Genomic DNA, 17,258 nt, shown 5'->3' with positions numbered 1-17,258 from the left:
GAGAGGCTTTGGCTGGTCTTCCTGTTCTTCCAGCTGGCTCTTAGTCCATGTGTCCCACGGTGATGTCAACCCTAGCCTCAGAGGTCGATCTGCAGCACGCTCAGGTACTAAGAGTGTATTTAAACCTTCTCCAAATGGTGACACTTCTGTGGGACTTTGGTATGACTGTGACAATGGAGGGCACCGGCTTTTTTAACTGCCACTAACACTGCAATCCACAAGCTGCTTAGGAAGCACGTCCTTTCTCTTAGTGGTCTGAAAGCCCATGAAGGACTGTAACAGCACTTGCAGGCATGTCTCGTGAAAACATTTCTTCTCCTGCTCTTTTGGTAAATTAAGTTACAGCCAAGAATAATGGCAGAGATCTGGACAATGTATTAACTCTTTAGCCAATCTCCTCTGCTGATGGCTCTGTGGTTTCCCACTACGTCCTTATCCCGAGCGTATGACCTTCCTTTGCTTTCCCAGCATTTACTGTCTTACAGCTTTTCCGATACCTAATACACTGTATCTTAGAGAGATGACCAGCAAATTTAAATGTCGCCCTACTGACGAATAGGAGAGGTGGCTGAACAAAAAGCACAAGGACTGTAATGAGATACTGTTACACTCCTTACGATAATGACTTCTACAAACAGCAGAGCATAGTAGCAGCTTTTAATTTGGAATATTCAAACCCAAATGGTTTCTGTTCTGCTACAGATAACGTCTCAGTACTGGTATTCCCAATTCCATCCACAGTACCAAGCAAAGCAGCCATGATGAGGAAATTCCTTTGTAGCTCCCATTGGAATGTTTTCACTCCCGATGCAGTTAGAAATCAAAATGCATGGCAACTGTTTAAAGCTTCCAATTTAAACAGCAAAGCCATGAAGTGGAGAAATAGGAGGACATCTGACCTCACTGCTGAGATACCTATTCTAAGAAATGCACATTTTAACTCCATCACACCATTTCCTCTCGTCTAGTCAGTCAGCTCTGGGTCAAACTCATAGGTTTGTTAGACTAAAATACTTCCGCTCATTATACTGGTGCTTTATGGGTGATTGTATTTCAGGTAAGCGCATCACCTGCAAGGCTGATTCACTAGCGACTAAAGAACAATTCATGAATTTTATTCACAAATGGTAAACTGAAGCTGGCACAAAAGCATACTTCAGGCTGCCCAGGGAAGTGGTGGAGTCACCACCCCTGGAGGTGTTCAAAAAACGTGTAGATGTGGCGCTTCACAACATGGTTTAGTAGGCACAGTGGTGTTAGGTTGATGGTTGGACTTGATGATCTTGGAGGTCTTTTCCAACCTTAAAGATTCTATGAAAGATTCTACGATTCAGTAGACACACAGGAGTCCAGCCTGGCTCAGAGAGGTCAGCAGGACCCTTGCTACTGGCTGACCTGTTGCTGCTGAGGCAGGAGAGAGTACAGATAATTAATTAAGGAGAATTACCTTTTTTGCGCAGAAGAACGCTGGCATGTTTCCGTCCATTTCTGTTTTCCACGTGACATGTATAGTTAGCCAGGTCTGCCTCCTCTACAGCATCAAAGATCAATGTCAATTCAACTTCTTTTTCTCCAAGATGTTCTCTGAGGAGTCTGAAAGGAAGGATATAGTCTTCGCTTAACTGAGTTAATGTGGGTGGAAGATTCCCAAAAGAACTATGATTTCTCAGCACAAGATAGACAGTGTTCCTGGCCTCCTCCGCTCCTGGAGAAGGACTTAGAAGGAGACTTGAGTTCCCTGAAAGAGACTTCACATCTTTCATGACAACCAAAAGCCTTTTTCTCCCGCCATGTCGGCAGTGCGGAGCTGAACCAAGTGCAGGAAGAGCGGCTATGAGTGCAACAGTGGCAGGTGGCTTGTTTACCTCGGCTCCACCAGAATTAAACGCTAAAAACAATGTTTCTTTTAAAAGAAGCAATAAATACTCACTTTCCAGAGAAGTAAATATGCACTACTAAGCCGTCGCTGAGCAAATTATAAGGCAATATTTTAAAGGCTGGGTATTGTCATACATTTTAATGCAGTCTGGAAAACCAGTGAAAGGAGCTGTGCTACTCTGTGGAATTTTCCTCTGTTTTGGGGGGCTAGATCCTGACCTTAAAAGGGAACAGCGTCAAGAACAAGATTTCCCTGCTCCTTTGAGAGGACAGAGGAGACAGGCAAAATCCCCACAAAGGGAACAGAAAGTTCTCGCAGACTTTCAGGCCGCACGTAGAGTCTTTTCATGTCATTGTTCTAATATGAACATTAAAAAGAACACAAAGTAAATGCAAGTGTTTTCTGATGCTGATATTAAGTCTAAAAATACCATGTCCTATTCTCTCAAAAGAATTCTTATCAGTTATTCAAGAAAAAGTTACTGGTCCTTTGAAATGTAACGTCAAATAAAATTTACCCAATTAATTTGATCCTGTTAGGGGGAAGTATTTTATCTGGAGACTGATGGGAGGCAATTGGGCACAAACTAAATCACCAGAGCGCTGTTTGCACTGGATGGAAACTACTTCTGGAGAGCTTGAATTTTTTTCAGCAACAACCCCCAGACTTCTCTATTAGAAGCCGAAGTTGTTTTAGGGTTTCCAATGTGCACACACATTTTCTTATGTAGATAATTTCATATAACAAACATGGAACTCAAAATCTGAAAACAAATCGGAAGTGAAGTATGAGGCCATTGCACTAGACAATAAAAAAACTGCAAGCCTGGCTGCTATAAACCACATATTTCAGTCAGATTTATAGAATCATAGAATGGTTTGGGTTGGAAGGGACCGTTAAAGGTCATCCAGTGCAACCCCCCTGCAAGGAGCAGGGACATCTCCAACCAGATCAGGTTGCTCAGAGCCTGATCCAACCTGGCCTTGAATGTTTCCGGGGATGGGGCATCCACCGTTTCATACAGCACATAGCCTTTAAAGGCTTGTGCGATCTGACAGAACACTGAAGACACACCAGAGCATCCACAACACAGCCTCTATGGCTGCGTAACTTGCAAAAAAACAAGTGGAAAAATATGAGTTTAAGAACAGGCACATTTGTTGCATTTAGAAATTTTGATTGCATCTTCTTTGCAAGTTCACTTCTCATTAACTATGTATTGTTGCTTTTTTTTTTAAAAAAAAAAATAAATTCTGTCCCTGAGCCCAAGTGCTGAAAATAAAGCAAGAAAGGCTGAATTTTTATAATTTCTGGCCAGAAAAGAAACCTTGCAGGAAAGCCTGATCTGTTTGCAGACTGAAATCAGTCTAAATCACTGGGGGTCAGATAAATAAATTCTCATTTACCTATTAATATTCCCTGTGTGTATACAGCAAAATATTTTAAACTCAGGAAAGTATGCTTCACAATTTTTGGCCTACAAATCACTCTGCAAGGAACAAACAAAATCATTAACGGAGAAGATATCTGGGGCACTAATCTGGAGCACTGTGAGTGTTCAGATTGTCTCGTGTTTACTACAATCAGCACATTTTATGCAGAAAAAAATGAAGACATTACAATTAAGGTAAAATAAACTATTATTCTGAATCTATTTAAACAAACAACCCTTAACCTAAATTTAAATAATACACCATCAGCTAAAAAGGAGCTTTCATAAAAAAGAATATGCAATTGGACTGAGAATTTTTTTCATTTATTTTTATGCTAATTGCAATCTTTAGGAAGAGAACTCTTTAGAACAGGATCTAACATGAAAATGCTGACAAATACTGAAACATTATGCTGGTAGCAAACTGTAGAAAGTTCTTAGTGCTGTTAAACCCTTCACTCTTGCTTTTTTTTTTCCTCTCTTTTTTTTTTCTTTTAACCAGTACTCAACAGCTAATGATTCATTATTGCCACAGAAATACACAGTTGGTCACCTACATTTTTAAAAATATGTGTACAGCCTTTAATTGATTGCATTTCATAACTGGTCCAGAGAACACTGAGCACAATATTTTGGGGGAAGAAAAGGAATATAGTATCAAGAAGCACCAGCAACACTGCCAACACATCGGCTTCCACAAGTTGAGAAAAGAATGGCTCCTTTTTTTTGTGGTTTGATGAGCATACTGCAAAAGTAATTACACCATTTAATACACAGGTAAACCAATGGTGCTTGACAACTTGCAACAAACAGGATGGAGGGAGAGAGGTGGGTGAAGTAAAAAAAAATATCCTCTGCTTTCTTTTTTTTTCAAGCTGAAGCATTTTATTTGATCTAAAACAAAGTGTTTTACCTACTGATTATTTTTCAGTGAAAAAAATACAAATTAAAACCAAAAGTGTCATTTCAGAATACAGATGGTTTCTTTAAAAATATCCAATGTTTCAGGTTTTTAAAAATCTTTTGTCATGTTTTTTCAATGCATTTATGCACTAAGTTGAATCTGAAGTTAAAATACTTTTCCTTTGAAATAATATTTTTCTAAAATTTTCAGGCTTTGTATGATCACAGATGTAAAAGTTGTAAGAGAGCTTCAGTTGGGTTTCTTTACAAGACCAAGGCGTTAATTCCAAATGTTTACTAACCCGGGACTTATCAAAAAAGGAAAGTTTTATTCTTTACAGAGGTGAGGATCTGGACTGGGAACAGGGAAAAAAACTCTTGTCCCATCTTTCTAGCTCTTGACAACAGCCTGTAGCTGAAAGGACACATCTGTGTGTATATAAGCACCTCTCCAAAGAAAAGTAGTTCAGTGAACAACATGGCACAGCGATCTTCCCTCTCACTTTCCTGCATTGTGTTTCTCATTCTCTGCCCAGAAATTGTCTACTTGAGCAGTACAAGGTTTTCCGGAGAGGGCTCATTTCCATACCTCTCTGCAAAGTACATTAACCAGGCAGCGATGGTAATTCTGCCTCCCTCCCTCTGCACCTTTCCCAACAGAACACACCATCCTCATCTCGTCTGAGTGTTTTGCACCCATCAGTTGAATTCTGTGGGTGAAAAGGCAGAATGTTAAACTAATCAGCAGAAAGAAATAAGGCTGCAGTTCAAAATGTCTCCATTCACATCTTTTCATGCCTCCAGAACAAGATAAACTATTTCCACTTTAAAAATGGAGAAGAAAGAAAAAAAAAAAAAGACAAACATGCTCTACAAGTTGAGCATTAGGAAGCACCTGCAAACTGTTCTGCGGTATTGCCTGAAGAAAAAAAAGCAGCAACTCATAGGTGGCTGGGAGAGTAAGATTTATGCCGAAAATACTTTTTCGCTGTGGCAAAGAAGTATTGAAAATTGTGCTGAAATTTGCTGTGGGCTCCTTTGATAATGAGGTACAACTGACAACTCTGCAGGCCGGCTTAAAGACTCTGATTCCTTCTTTAATAGCCATGGTTCAATTTACACGACGTTTTTATTACCGCTGTGAAAAACCCACCTGGCAAGCAAAGCCTCTTTCTCCTTTGCCCTACGCATGCCTAACATTTGGGGAACTTAATTCAAGGGAAGGCAAGGAGGCAGATTAGAGGGGGGTCATTGCCTCCGAGCTCTACAATGCTGATTAGTTACTTTTTATTACCAGGCTCCGTAACAAGGTCTAATAAATAATGAGAAGTCCAGAGCTACACATATGTTACTCATGGTGAAGTCTGCTTACCAAAAAGCCACTTTCATGGGTTTGATTTTAATAGAAACGCTCGAGTCACGTGCATCTTTCTTTCAGTGCTTTCATAAACACAGACTAATTGGCTGGTAACCATGCATGCTCGAGGATGCAAACTAGCGATGGATGTTTTGTACTCCTGCGCTGCATTGATCTGCAAACCCAAACTCTTATAATACACAGCAAATCCAGTGACACAATAGATGAGTACAGCTCAGGGTCAGGATAGCACCAAAAATTCAGAGTTCTACTAAATATGTGAACTAATTTAAGACAGAGGATGCACAGTTAAAATGTCAAATATTTGCCAAAGGAACAACCCACGGAGTATTTTGGTGTGGTTGTAACAATTCCCAATTATGTGTAGTTTCTCACAATATTAGCAGAAACACGCTGATAATACCACATAGAAGCAGACTGGTGGGAAAAGCATTTAACCAGTAAGTTCACTGTGGGCTCATCAAATTTTAAAGATATGTGACATTTTTTGAAATACATCAATAAATACAGCTGGGTGGAAGATGTGGGCTGGGTCGGGGCACTGACAGAACAGTTTCCTTGAAGCTGCATTGTTTCCCCGCAGCAGCGTACCTGCAATGGGACGCCTAAATGAGAGCTGTTACTGGGAAAAAGTAATTTGCAAAAAGTTTCTACTACAGTTGCCATAGCTACTTCTCAATGAAAAAAGGGATGAACTGTGGCACTGCTGGTAAGGACGCAGTAGGTTTTGGTAAATGCTATGTTTTTAACGCTGGCTGTGATGCACAGATTAGGTATGTGGAAAGTAGCTCTGTTGAAGAGAAAATTCACCGAACTGTGACGGGTCCGTAAATTGAGTCAGAGCATTTTAATGGCGTGAGAAAAGGGAGTTGTCACAAAATTAATTTGAAACATGAACATGCAATGAGATGGCACAATAAAGGACAAATACAGCTTTTTCAAACTCAATTTCACTAACACATAAAGGAAAAGTTTTGAACTGTGCTAGAGCTGGAGAGCTCGTTAAATACAAACTTCAAATTGTCCTTCTGATGCAGAGGAAGAACATGACCAGAATCGCTCTGTTCATATATATACACCAGAGAGGACACAATGTCCTTAAATGCTGATCACTTGCAGTGGCAGAAGTTTCCAATAATCATATTTTGTGGTCAGAAGCCCAAAAGAGGATTGTACACTTAAAGCCATTCTGGCAATATATGATAAATTCCTTCTGTATGCAATTAAGGTGCAATGTGAGGTCAGTTATTTTAGTGTATCTTAACAACTAGTAGCTAAATGGCTGAACTTCAAATTATTGATTAAGTAATAAAGCAAAGGAATCTCTCTCTCTCTCTGCCTGCTCTCCAAAATCACTTTCTCAAGAAACAAACAATTCAGAAATGAGAATAAAAAAGTGTGCAATGGAAGGTGCACAGACCTTGTCTTTTTGTCTACAGGAGCTGAGACCACCTTGTCCATAGTATAACCATAACTTAGTCTTTGCTCAAAGAGCTATTAATCAGGTAATTACTAAAGAAGGAAGACAAGAAGATGCTGTTAGGTGCAAATTCCATGAAAGTTCATGGGGATCCAAGTGTTCGTTTTCACTGCCACTGGTACAGCAAATGATAATCAGCATCTGGAACAAGCCAAGCACAAGTTGGATACTGGACATCCTCACACGGCGACTTCCTTCTCTCCCTTAAGTGTTAAGAACAGAGGAACAAATGTTCAAAAGCCCTGGTTAAGGCATACGGAGAGCTATATCACAGGCAGAAAACATATTCAGTTGAAGAGAAAAAGTATGGTGACTTTGACAGTAGACCATTCATCTTTCAGATTAAGACTGATGCTGAAACGAATGTCATCGTGCCAGGGGCTGCCACAGGGGGCAGCTGCAGTGGACGGAATCATTTCCACGCAGGGCTAAAATCAACCCTGAGAACACTCAGACACGTCAGCTGCCTTCAAGGGAATTTGATAAGAGATTTTCAGGCACATAGATAGCTACTGTGTCTTTAGAGTTTATTCGCTAGAAAGGAGAAGGAGCTACTCACACTGCTCTGGTTCCAAGTCATTCATCACTCTTTAGATAGGAAACTAATTCCACTTTCAATTAAAAATATCTTCAAAAAAACTCAACAGGCTTTTGGGATATACCATGTCTTTAACAGTAAATACTCCAAAAAGTACCTGACTTCGCCTTCTCTAATGTGACCTTCTAATTCTTCTATGAATTTTTCCCCTTTCATCCAGTAGATCATGGGGCCCGATTCTCCACTGAATCCAAAGAAAGCTTTGCAGGCCACAGTCAGCGGGTTTCCTGAGGACAAATAGAAAAGAGAGGGTTAGACACTTTGTCACGGCTACTAGAAAGAATGATTATGAGAAATCTCAACACCTCAGACAAACCTCCCCATTTAAAATTGGAGAAGACAAAAAAAAAAAAAAAAAAAAGAAGGAATAACTACAAACCATAGGAAAAAGGGTGAGGTTTATTTGCATCTAGAGGAAATAGCTGTGAAATGAAACTCTAAGGTTATCCATAATTTATTTTTTTTTTCCAGAAAGATACAATACAAACAATGAGAAGGTATGGAAATAGGGGCAACATAAGGTGATGCCAGATCAGTTGTTAAAAAGAAAGAGATGACTTGTTTGTCAGACTCCAGGGATCTCTACCAGGACTGGGGAGCGTCCCTAAGAAGCAGGTAGATCACTGAACTTGCTTACTGCTGTCTATCCACCTGTAAAAAAGACACAGTGATAGTTTCCTCCTCACTTAGACAGAAATCAAATGTTAATGAAGTCTTGGTAAGCTGTTCAGAGAGCTTTTAAAGATCCCCAGGTAATACATGATGCCAATGAGCACCAACAACACTCATGTTACTGTCAACAGGCTCTTGGCAAAGGACCAAACTTCAAAGCATTACTCAAGCAACAGAGTAAAGAACTCTCCCTTTCAACTCTTCAAAAATACTTCCAAAAGAAAGAAAATAAAACTTGGAAACTAATCAGATTTCTTTCTCTCCAAGAATTCAGCATTTAGATCGCTTTTTGTTTGGCTACAGCTTTAGCATTACTAGCTAGTCCAGGACTGTGCTTACACTGCCAGGACAGATGGTTGTCTGCCTGCAGAAGACAAAAAAAAAAAGAACAGAAAAACCCCAGACAAGCCAGGAAATTCAGGAGAACCATGCCCATTCCCTTAGTACACAAATACAGCTGCTGCACCCACTTCTCCTTGCCTGTTTTACCCAGTGTAGGTGGTCCAGGTTACGGAACAGCTGTAGAGTCACCAGCTTACATAGGAGGACAGATCTCATTTAACATCAGTGGAGACTCCTGCTGAATCTTCCAGGACTTGGATCAAGCATGGGAAGTCCAAATAATGCATTTTACTACATTTGGAAGAAATGTTTTATGGTGCCAGCCATACTCAGTGCCAGCAGGAGATTCTTTTGACACTGAAATAGAACAGGCCTACACTTTTCAGAAAAGGCTAGTCATTTGGAGCACATCACTTGGTTCAGCACGGGCCAGTGGTTTCACATGAGTGATTTACTATGCCTTAATCAGTTACCTCTTGTCTGCGCGGCAGTGATAACTCGCTGTGTGCATACTCAGAGCGTATCAGAGCTGTGTGCTAGAGCATCTTTGCCGAAACCCCCACAGAGCTGTCCTAAGTCAACTACTTGCACTTGTCTATCCATTATTTCTGTGCCCAATTTAAGATACATCAAAAGAGTCTGATTAGTCAGGAAGCGCAGCAGTCCCAGCCGCTGAAAATCAGCCGCCTTTAAATTGTTTCCAAGTCAAGATCCAAAATTACAAGTCCTTTTGAAACATTAGCATGCAGCAAGAAAAGGTTTAAAGACTGCACTTCAGTCTCTGTTTCTCAAATAGCGAAAGACAAAAATGGAAAATGTTTATCCTGAAAATGTTTTACAGAGTCTTTCATTGTCTCCATATTCACGATGAACTCTGGTACCACAGCTGGCCACGGAACACATGCTGATGCTGACAGATTATATACAACCACCTCAAACGCCCAAAACATAAGGAGGGGTGGATATTCAGTTACCTGCACATCCCACAACATTGACCACCATCATAAGACAGTGCCAAACTTCATTAACTCATGAAGAGTCAGAAACACTTTCAGACAGACATTTAATTCCACTACAAGACAACATCAGAAAAGTTGTTTCCTCCTGCTCCCAACCCGTTCACCCAGCCCCGCGAAGCGCTGCGTGCCCTCCGCGGGTGGAGACAGGAATCGGAGCCTCTGGCGATATCCATCTCACGTTTTCCTAACACGCTGAATGCCAGGTGTGACATCTTTTGTTCTGCTTGCCTCAGAGCCACGATACGCAGCTATTTAAATAGCACTTAGTGATTTCCTAGCAAGTGGCTGCTCAATCCAAGTTTGATTTTAATGGAAAAAGACAGTTGTAGCAATGTGAAAAAGGCTACACGTGGCCTATCAGCGTTGACAGTATATGCCCTTTCTTTTGGCACACCATGCTGGGCATTAAGTGTTACAGGGTGTGCTTTCCCTCAAACCAGCAGACTCTTACTTAAAAGACAAACCCTAAAGAAATGAAAATATTCCAAGGTGAGTCTAAGATTTCTATACATGCAGAGTAAATAACCCGAGGTAATACGTCTGGTTTGAAGAAATAAGAAGTTTTCTATACAAACAGGAAAATAAAAAAAAACCTGTTGGTACAGCGCTACTGTAATAAACAAACTCAATACAAAGCATCAGCAGCCTTTCCTGTGAAAGCCTACACACTCTGAACATGCCCGGGCAGATCTATTTCCCAGCTTTGCCATCAGGGAAAACCAGCAGAATAAACCAGTACTGTCAACAGCAAACTTTAGAGTGAATTAGTATTTTCAGCTCAATGTCTGGGACTGGCCACACCTGAAAAAAACCATGGTCCACCTCATCCGCAAACCCATCACTGATTAGAGGGAGGTATAAGCAGCTGTTTCTCATGGAACAAGAAATTTGTATCTCGGTAGCAGAATGATGCATTTCTGGGTTGAGCTGATCTGCTTTGGAGTGGAAAGAGTTTTGGGCTTGGTAACACCGCAAAGTCCCATCCAAACCCTCACTCTCACAGGCTGTTCTTCTCCTCAAGTTGGTAAGAACACCTCACTCTTCTGTAGCTCTCAAGCAGCTTTGTGACTCTCATCACTCCTTTGTGACTCTGAAAGGAGGACAAAGTCAGAAAAGGTAACATTTTCCTTGCAGAAACGCTTTACCTCATCAAATAAACCTCCATAAAGAAAGGAAGGAAAGTTTCCCCTTCTCCTGCTATGTTAAGGCACAGCCGGCCACAGCAGCAACCTGTTACTACTGGTTTTCAGGAAATTCGAACTAATTCCTATCCAGAAAAGAATGTAGTATGTTTCACTGCACTTCCCCCCAGATGCTGAGAACTCAGTCAAGTTCCCTGGTTCTTAAATGTACCCTTGAATACGGCGAGAAACAGGCACCAAGCATGGAAGTTGCCCTTTGTAGGTCCTGATTTTGGGGTTGGCTACAAGACATGTGGTATCACACCAAGGCCAGGCAGAAGGAACTAACAGGCAGTTTGTGACTCCAACAACTCATCTTGTGTAAGGTCCAAACTTCTGGATATCATTACTGCTGTTCTGCACGACACTAAGTAGTTCCATTACAAACTGTTCTTATTAAGAAAAATTCCCCTTGCATCATTTAATTAACAACATCAAAGTTCCTAGAATGAGTGGTATCCTAAAAGTTTTCCATTTATAAACGTTTTCTGTTTAAATCAGATAGACATTTCAGTTGCCATTTTAATTAATGAAATAATTTGCTGAGAAACAGAGAAAATGATCAATGAGATTTCTAATGAACCAACACTGAAGAGAATGTTTTAAGAAACAAGAGAAGAAAATAGAAAAGCCTGCTTGCAGACATCACTGAGGCTACTGCTTTGCTGGGGTCACCTTGTTACAGCAAAGCCTCAGGTTCCAGCAGAAGTCTCTGCTTTAGCTTTTTTCCCTACCCTGTCAATCAGGCAGGCTTGTTGCAAACTCCCAGCTGATAAGACACAACCGCTGGCAATGGGAGTGACTTTTATTGCTAAATCTTATTGTACATTTTCCATCTGACCATTTTCACAATAAATCTGCGTGAACACTACCATACATTTGAGCTATTTTTTTTTTTCCTGAAAATGAGAATTCCACAGAAATGCAATTATTGAAGCAAAATAGCTGCCTGATGGCAGTAGGAGTACTGGCTAAGGACAGAAAAGGGTCCGAAAAAGAATTCAGTCAGGCGGCATTCTGAATGTGCTTAGAACGGGTCTGACATGCTTTGAAAGATAATGACAAATCCTGCAGCACAGTCTCTATTCACCGAGGTACACTCCAACCATCAAGTAAATGAAGCTTAAAATACCTAAAAGTTGTTCAGACTTAAAAACTTCAGCGCCAAGGCTAGATGACTGACCAGCATAGAAGACAAAAGCTGTTCAGAGATCCTAAGATCTGGCTTACGCCAAGGCAATTTTTCAGGGATTTTTTTGAAAATATGGATTAATTCATATTCATTCTTCATTCATTTTACACAAGTAGGTGTATTTTATAGTTGATTTGCCAGCTTCCGTTCAAGGGTGCAACACAGTCCATATTCTCTGATGTCCACATTCTGCTGGTGCCCTGCTCTTCCAGCAAATCGGGCTTTCACTCCCAGAGCAACACCATCAAACAGCCAAAGCCATCTGTGAATCCTTTGGTGCTTTTTTTTCCCCTATGCCTTGAAACATTAGTGGTTTTTTTCCAATTCTTTCACATTTTTGTGCCAGAGACAACATCACTCTCAACAAACCTGAACCGAACCACGTGATCCTTCCACGCTAGTGGCAGAACTGAGTGAAATTGCCAAAGGAAGACCTCCTTTTGTACCACACAACATCAAAAGTCAATCCCACGCACTTTACTAGCTGGACTTACATCTTCAGCTCACCTGACTGTTAATAGTATTGACTGTAATATCATTGGTTTTATCTCTTTCAGGGCTGGATGCTGTATACACATAGAAGGGAAGATAAGCGAGCACACCGCTGCCACCAAAAATCATTCCGTCACTCCAGATCTCTCTTATTGATGCATATGCATCACGTAGCTCCTCTCTGATAACGGTACCTATGACTCTCTCCCATATAGAGACAGAGAGAAGCGTTTGCAGAGGAGCAGCTTCCCACTCGACACGTGCAGACACTATGCAGGCATTTCTCGGGCTTTGTTTCTTCAGTTTGCTGAGACAGAGGACGAGAAAGGCAGGTTACTTACCACATCTCAATTAGTGGATTCTACAGCCTGTCTGCAGGATCGAATCTGACTTTCCAGGCTGCGAGGTTTGCAAGGCAAATCACCATGTCACTGACAAAAACGTTATTGTTCTAACGTGCTTTACAAGTGCTAGAAACTGGTCAAAGAGCAGAAGAGTGATTTAAATTCCCCTAGCAAGGCAGGCTGGATTGTATACAACCTTGAAGTAAAGAACTCATTTCCTTTTCCTTCAGAAGGACACCCTCGATAAGAAGATATGGGAGACAGAGCTTATGGCTGCAATTTATCCACAAAACAAATGCCAGGGGTAACATAGACCTTGACTCATGAAAAACAATCTCTGTGTGTGGTAGCTTCTATCTAGTTTGCAGAAAACTTCAATTTTCTCTAAGTCCCTTGCAAGGACATCTTCTTAGCCGCTCTATGCTCGGCAATAATGGGCAGAACCCAGAATCACACCGAGGTGATGCAGCCCAAGCCAGTTGTGGGTTTGGCTCAGGCCTGGATGCTGAGCTGCTACTGGGGACACGAGGATGGCAATCGTAGAAAATGGTGCCGCTCAGGGCCTCTCTTGGGATCTGCGGGCCAAATCCTGTAGCTGAGCCCTAGCCCTCTGCCTCAGGCTCATCCACAACAGGATGACCACCTAAAGAAGTCAAGAGGCGTTTGGCAAAGGCAGCTGAGGCTATGCTTGGGTTTTGCTCAAGTCACCCAGCACAGCTGGTCACCTGTGTTTCCCAGTCCCCTCTCAGCACAGATCTAGGAACTCTACTACCATTTCCCAACATCAGGATCTTCATCTTCTGTTCCTATAATCTGTTAAGGCAGCACTGAAATTCTCCACCGATTATTAGCAGGTTTGCCGATGATACCAAACTGGGAGGTACTGTTGAGTCTCTTGAGGGACAAGAGGCCTTGCAGAGGTATCTAGATTGACTGGAGCATTGGGCAATGATTAATGGGATGATATTTAACAAATCTAAATGTCACATTCTGCACCTACAATGGAGTAACGCTGGGCACAAGCATAAATTGGCAGAGGAGTGGCTGGAGAGCAGCCCTGCAGAAAGAGATCTGGGGGTGCCGGTTGGCAGCAGGCTCAACACGAGTCAGCAGCGTGCCCGGCAGTCAAGAATGCAAACCACATCCTGGGGTGCATCAAACAGTACAACCAGCCCGTCAAAAGACGCGATTATCCCGCTGTATTCAGCGACGGTGAGGCCTCACCTTGAACACTGTGTGCAAATCTGGGCCTCACAATTTAAGAAGGATGTGAAGGTCCTTGAGTGCGTCCAAAGGGGAGCAACAAACCCCGCAGAAGGGCTGGAAAGCATGTCCTGTGAGCCATGGCTAAGGACTTTGGGCTTGTCTAGTTTGGAGAAAAGGAGGCTGAGGGGTGACCTCATTGCTCTCTACAGCTTCCTGGGGAGTGGAAGCGGAGAGGGAGGAGTTGAACACTTCTCTCTGGGATCCAGTGATAGGACATCCATGAATGGTTCAAAACTGCATCAGGGGAGGTTTAGGCTGGACACTAGGAAGCATTTCTTTACCAAGAGGGTGGTCAAACACTGGAACAGGCTTCCTAGAGAGGTGGTCAATGCCCCAAGCCTGTCAGTATTGAAGAGGCATTTGGACAAAGCTCATAGTAACATGCTTTAACTCTGAAGTGGTCAGGCAGTTGGACTAGATGACCAGTGTAGGTCTCTTCCAACTGAAACAGTCCAGTCCATTCTATTTATCCACTACTGGATTTAGACAAAGCTGCAAAACCCCACAAAAGGCACATTATCACCTATCTCCTTTATTTTTCGCTGGCCATTTCCCATAATTACTTGGTCAAAGGTTCCATGTTTTGTTTAGTACAACAAGATTGACAAAGTCAGTGGTAATTACTCTACCAGGGCTTCTTTTTCATCCTCTTTTACTTGGCTGTTCTGCAGAATACAAGCCTAACTGTGTGCTAAACCATGTTACCCCTATTTAGGTAAAAGTCTCATGGAGTTCAGTGACTAGTTTGAGGATTATCTGATCCAATGGAAACAAAGCATACTCAAAACTCAAGGACATGGACCTGTTGGAGCAAGTCCAGAGGAGGCCACAAAGACGATCAGAGGGCTGGAGCACCTCTCCTGTGAGGAGAGGCTGAGAGAGATGGGGCTGTTCAGTCTGGAGAAGAAAAGGCTCTGGGAAGACCTTAGAGTGGCCTTCCAGTACCTCAAGGGGGCCTACAAGAAAGCTGGAGAGGGACAAGGGCATGTCGTGATAGGACAAGAGGTAATGACTTTAAACTGAAAGAGGTTAGATTTAGATTAGGTATATGGAAGAAATTCTTTACTGTGAGGGTGGTGCGGCACTGGAATAGGTTGCCCAGAGAGGTGGGTGGATGCCCCATCCCTGGAAACATTCAAGGGCAGGTTGGATGAGGCTCTGAGCAACCTGATCTGGTGCAAGGTGTTCCTGCCCAGGACAGGGGGGGTTGAAACTGGACAACCTTTACAGTCCCTTCTAACCAAAACTATTCTATGATTCTATGAAAACAAATTATTTTCACTGACCAGAAAAAAAAAATAGAGAAAATCCCATAATGTTTCAAAACTGTATTCCAGCAACCAATAGATTAATGACTCAATATGATTCTTCCAAACATTTGCATAATTAAAGATCAGCCAGGAACTAATGAACTGAAAGCATTTTAAATAAAATTAAGAAATCTGCTTCGGGTAGTGATAATAATTGCTTTAATAAGATAAATTTATAGTGAAATCAAACCTAAATAGCCTCCAGACATCTCAAAAATCAGTTTAAGAGCATTTAAAACTACACACACATATATATATTTTACTAGATTGTTTTAGTCTCCAAGTTTCTACAAAGAAACAGACTAAAGGAGGTGCTCTTCCCTAAGTAAGGCCCTCTGTTACAAACAGCATAGGCACTAAAATAATTTTCTGGTAGCAGCATTGATATGTAGGAAAAATAAATGGTGGCGGCACATGACATACGTTAAGTTGGCTCTTCACTCATGTAAGAACTTTTTGACTAAGGCAAGTCTTTGGCAACAAGAAAGACTCCAGTGAAAACTCTGACAAGACAAATGCAAAAGATCTTTAGGTCTTGGTTTGTCCTCTGTAGTTTATTATTTTAATTCTAACTTTCTTTCTTGCTCTGCTCTTATTTCTTATGCCCTGAGACATCACAAAACCCACGGTCATGAGACATTTGTGCTTTTCTGTCTCACTCGAGTGAGCAAATGGCAGATATAAAAAGTAGCATAAAAGTAACACTAACACCAAGCAGCAGAGCTCCAAAGATGAAACAAAGCAACTAAGCCTCTAGACAGTTTGTTGCCAAGATCAGAAGTCAATGCATTTGCTGTCATCCTGTACAGCTCCAACCATGTCTAATTTAAACACCACAGTCATGACCCCCTGCAAACGCTGCTTGTAGGCTTGGCTATTGACCGTGGCTGTCGCAAAAAAGAGAAAAACAAAACTAAAATACACACAAGGCTGAAACGTTGCGGTTAAAAATTTATTGGATGTTCCAGAAATGAATCAATCAAGGCAAAAATCTCCTCGAGGAACTTTCTTCCTAAAAACCTCAGAAAAACATCCCAACCCCCACCCCCTGCCAAAGTAAATCTCATCTAAATCCTGTAAAATGCTTTACCCCATTTTCAAAATTGCCTTGGGGTCAGAATTTGAAGTCTTAGTCATTGAGAGCTCAGGTGTAACTGAAAGTCAAGGATTTTAGCTTTTCAGTTATTCACCTACAATGAAGACAGATGCTTAGTGGGATTTCCAGAAGCAGCTTGACAGCTGCCTTGTGCCGACTTTAACCTGTGCTTAATACTAAGGTCCTTCTGAAAATCTCATTTCTCTGCATTTTGAGGCACAGAAATATTATTTAAGAGAAATGCCCTGTAGGCACTTTAAAAATGTCCCCTTGGTGGTAGGGTTCTGAGGGCTGGGGCAGGCCAAGGACAACAGAGCAGTGACATCCAGACTAAGGTGAACTAAACAGGGCATGAGACGGCACAAATCATCTCGCTATGGCCAGGGCACAGGTACGGCCCCATGCTGTCACAGCAATCATTTCACTCTATTCTGATATTGCTCTTTAGCAAGGCCAAAATAGGTGGCAATACACAGGTGCGTTGCTCCGAAAGAAGAGCAGGAAGGGACAAATTATTCAGAGGGACACTTGTTTTCTTAGATGGCTGTCCCATAGTGAGAAGGGGAAACAGCCAACTATTTGAGCTACAAAGAGATGGACCACAGAGATGCTCCTGTCTCCTCCCAGCGATCTGCCGGCTCAAGGGCAAGGTAGGGTCCCATCTCACACATTGC

The 17,258-nt window shown here is 41.8% G+C and overlaps 1 protein-coding gene across 1 annotated transcript in view; it reads right to left on the bottom strand.

Annotated features, from left to right (window-relative positions):
* Window positions 1-17,258, bottom strand: part of IL1RAPL2 (interleukin 1 receptor accessory protein like 2) — a 390,109-nt gene that overhangs the window by 20,579 nt on the left and 352,272 nt on the right. The window contains exons 7-8 of the mRNA XM_086756375.1: window positions 7,768-7,897; window positions 1,448-1,593 (exon numbers count right to left, since the gene is read on the bottom strand). Of these exons, the coding sequence (XP_086612501.1) occupies window positions 1,448-1,593; window positions 7,768-7,897 (276 nt within the window). The remainder of the gene's footprint in view (window positions 1-1,447; window positions 1,594-7,767; window positions 7,898-17,258) is intronic.

This window comes from Chlamydotis macqueenii, chromosome 11 (assembly GCF_036417535.1).
Source record: "Chlamydotis macqueenii isolate bChlMac1 chromosome 11, bChlMac1.mat, whole genome shotgun sequence".
Lineage (NCBI taxonomy): Eukaryota > Metazoa > Chordata > Aves > Otidiformes > Otididae > Chlamydotis > Chlamydotis macqueenii.
This window is presented reverse-complemented; position numbering and strand designations above follow the sequence as displayed.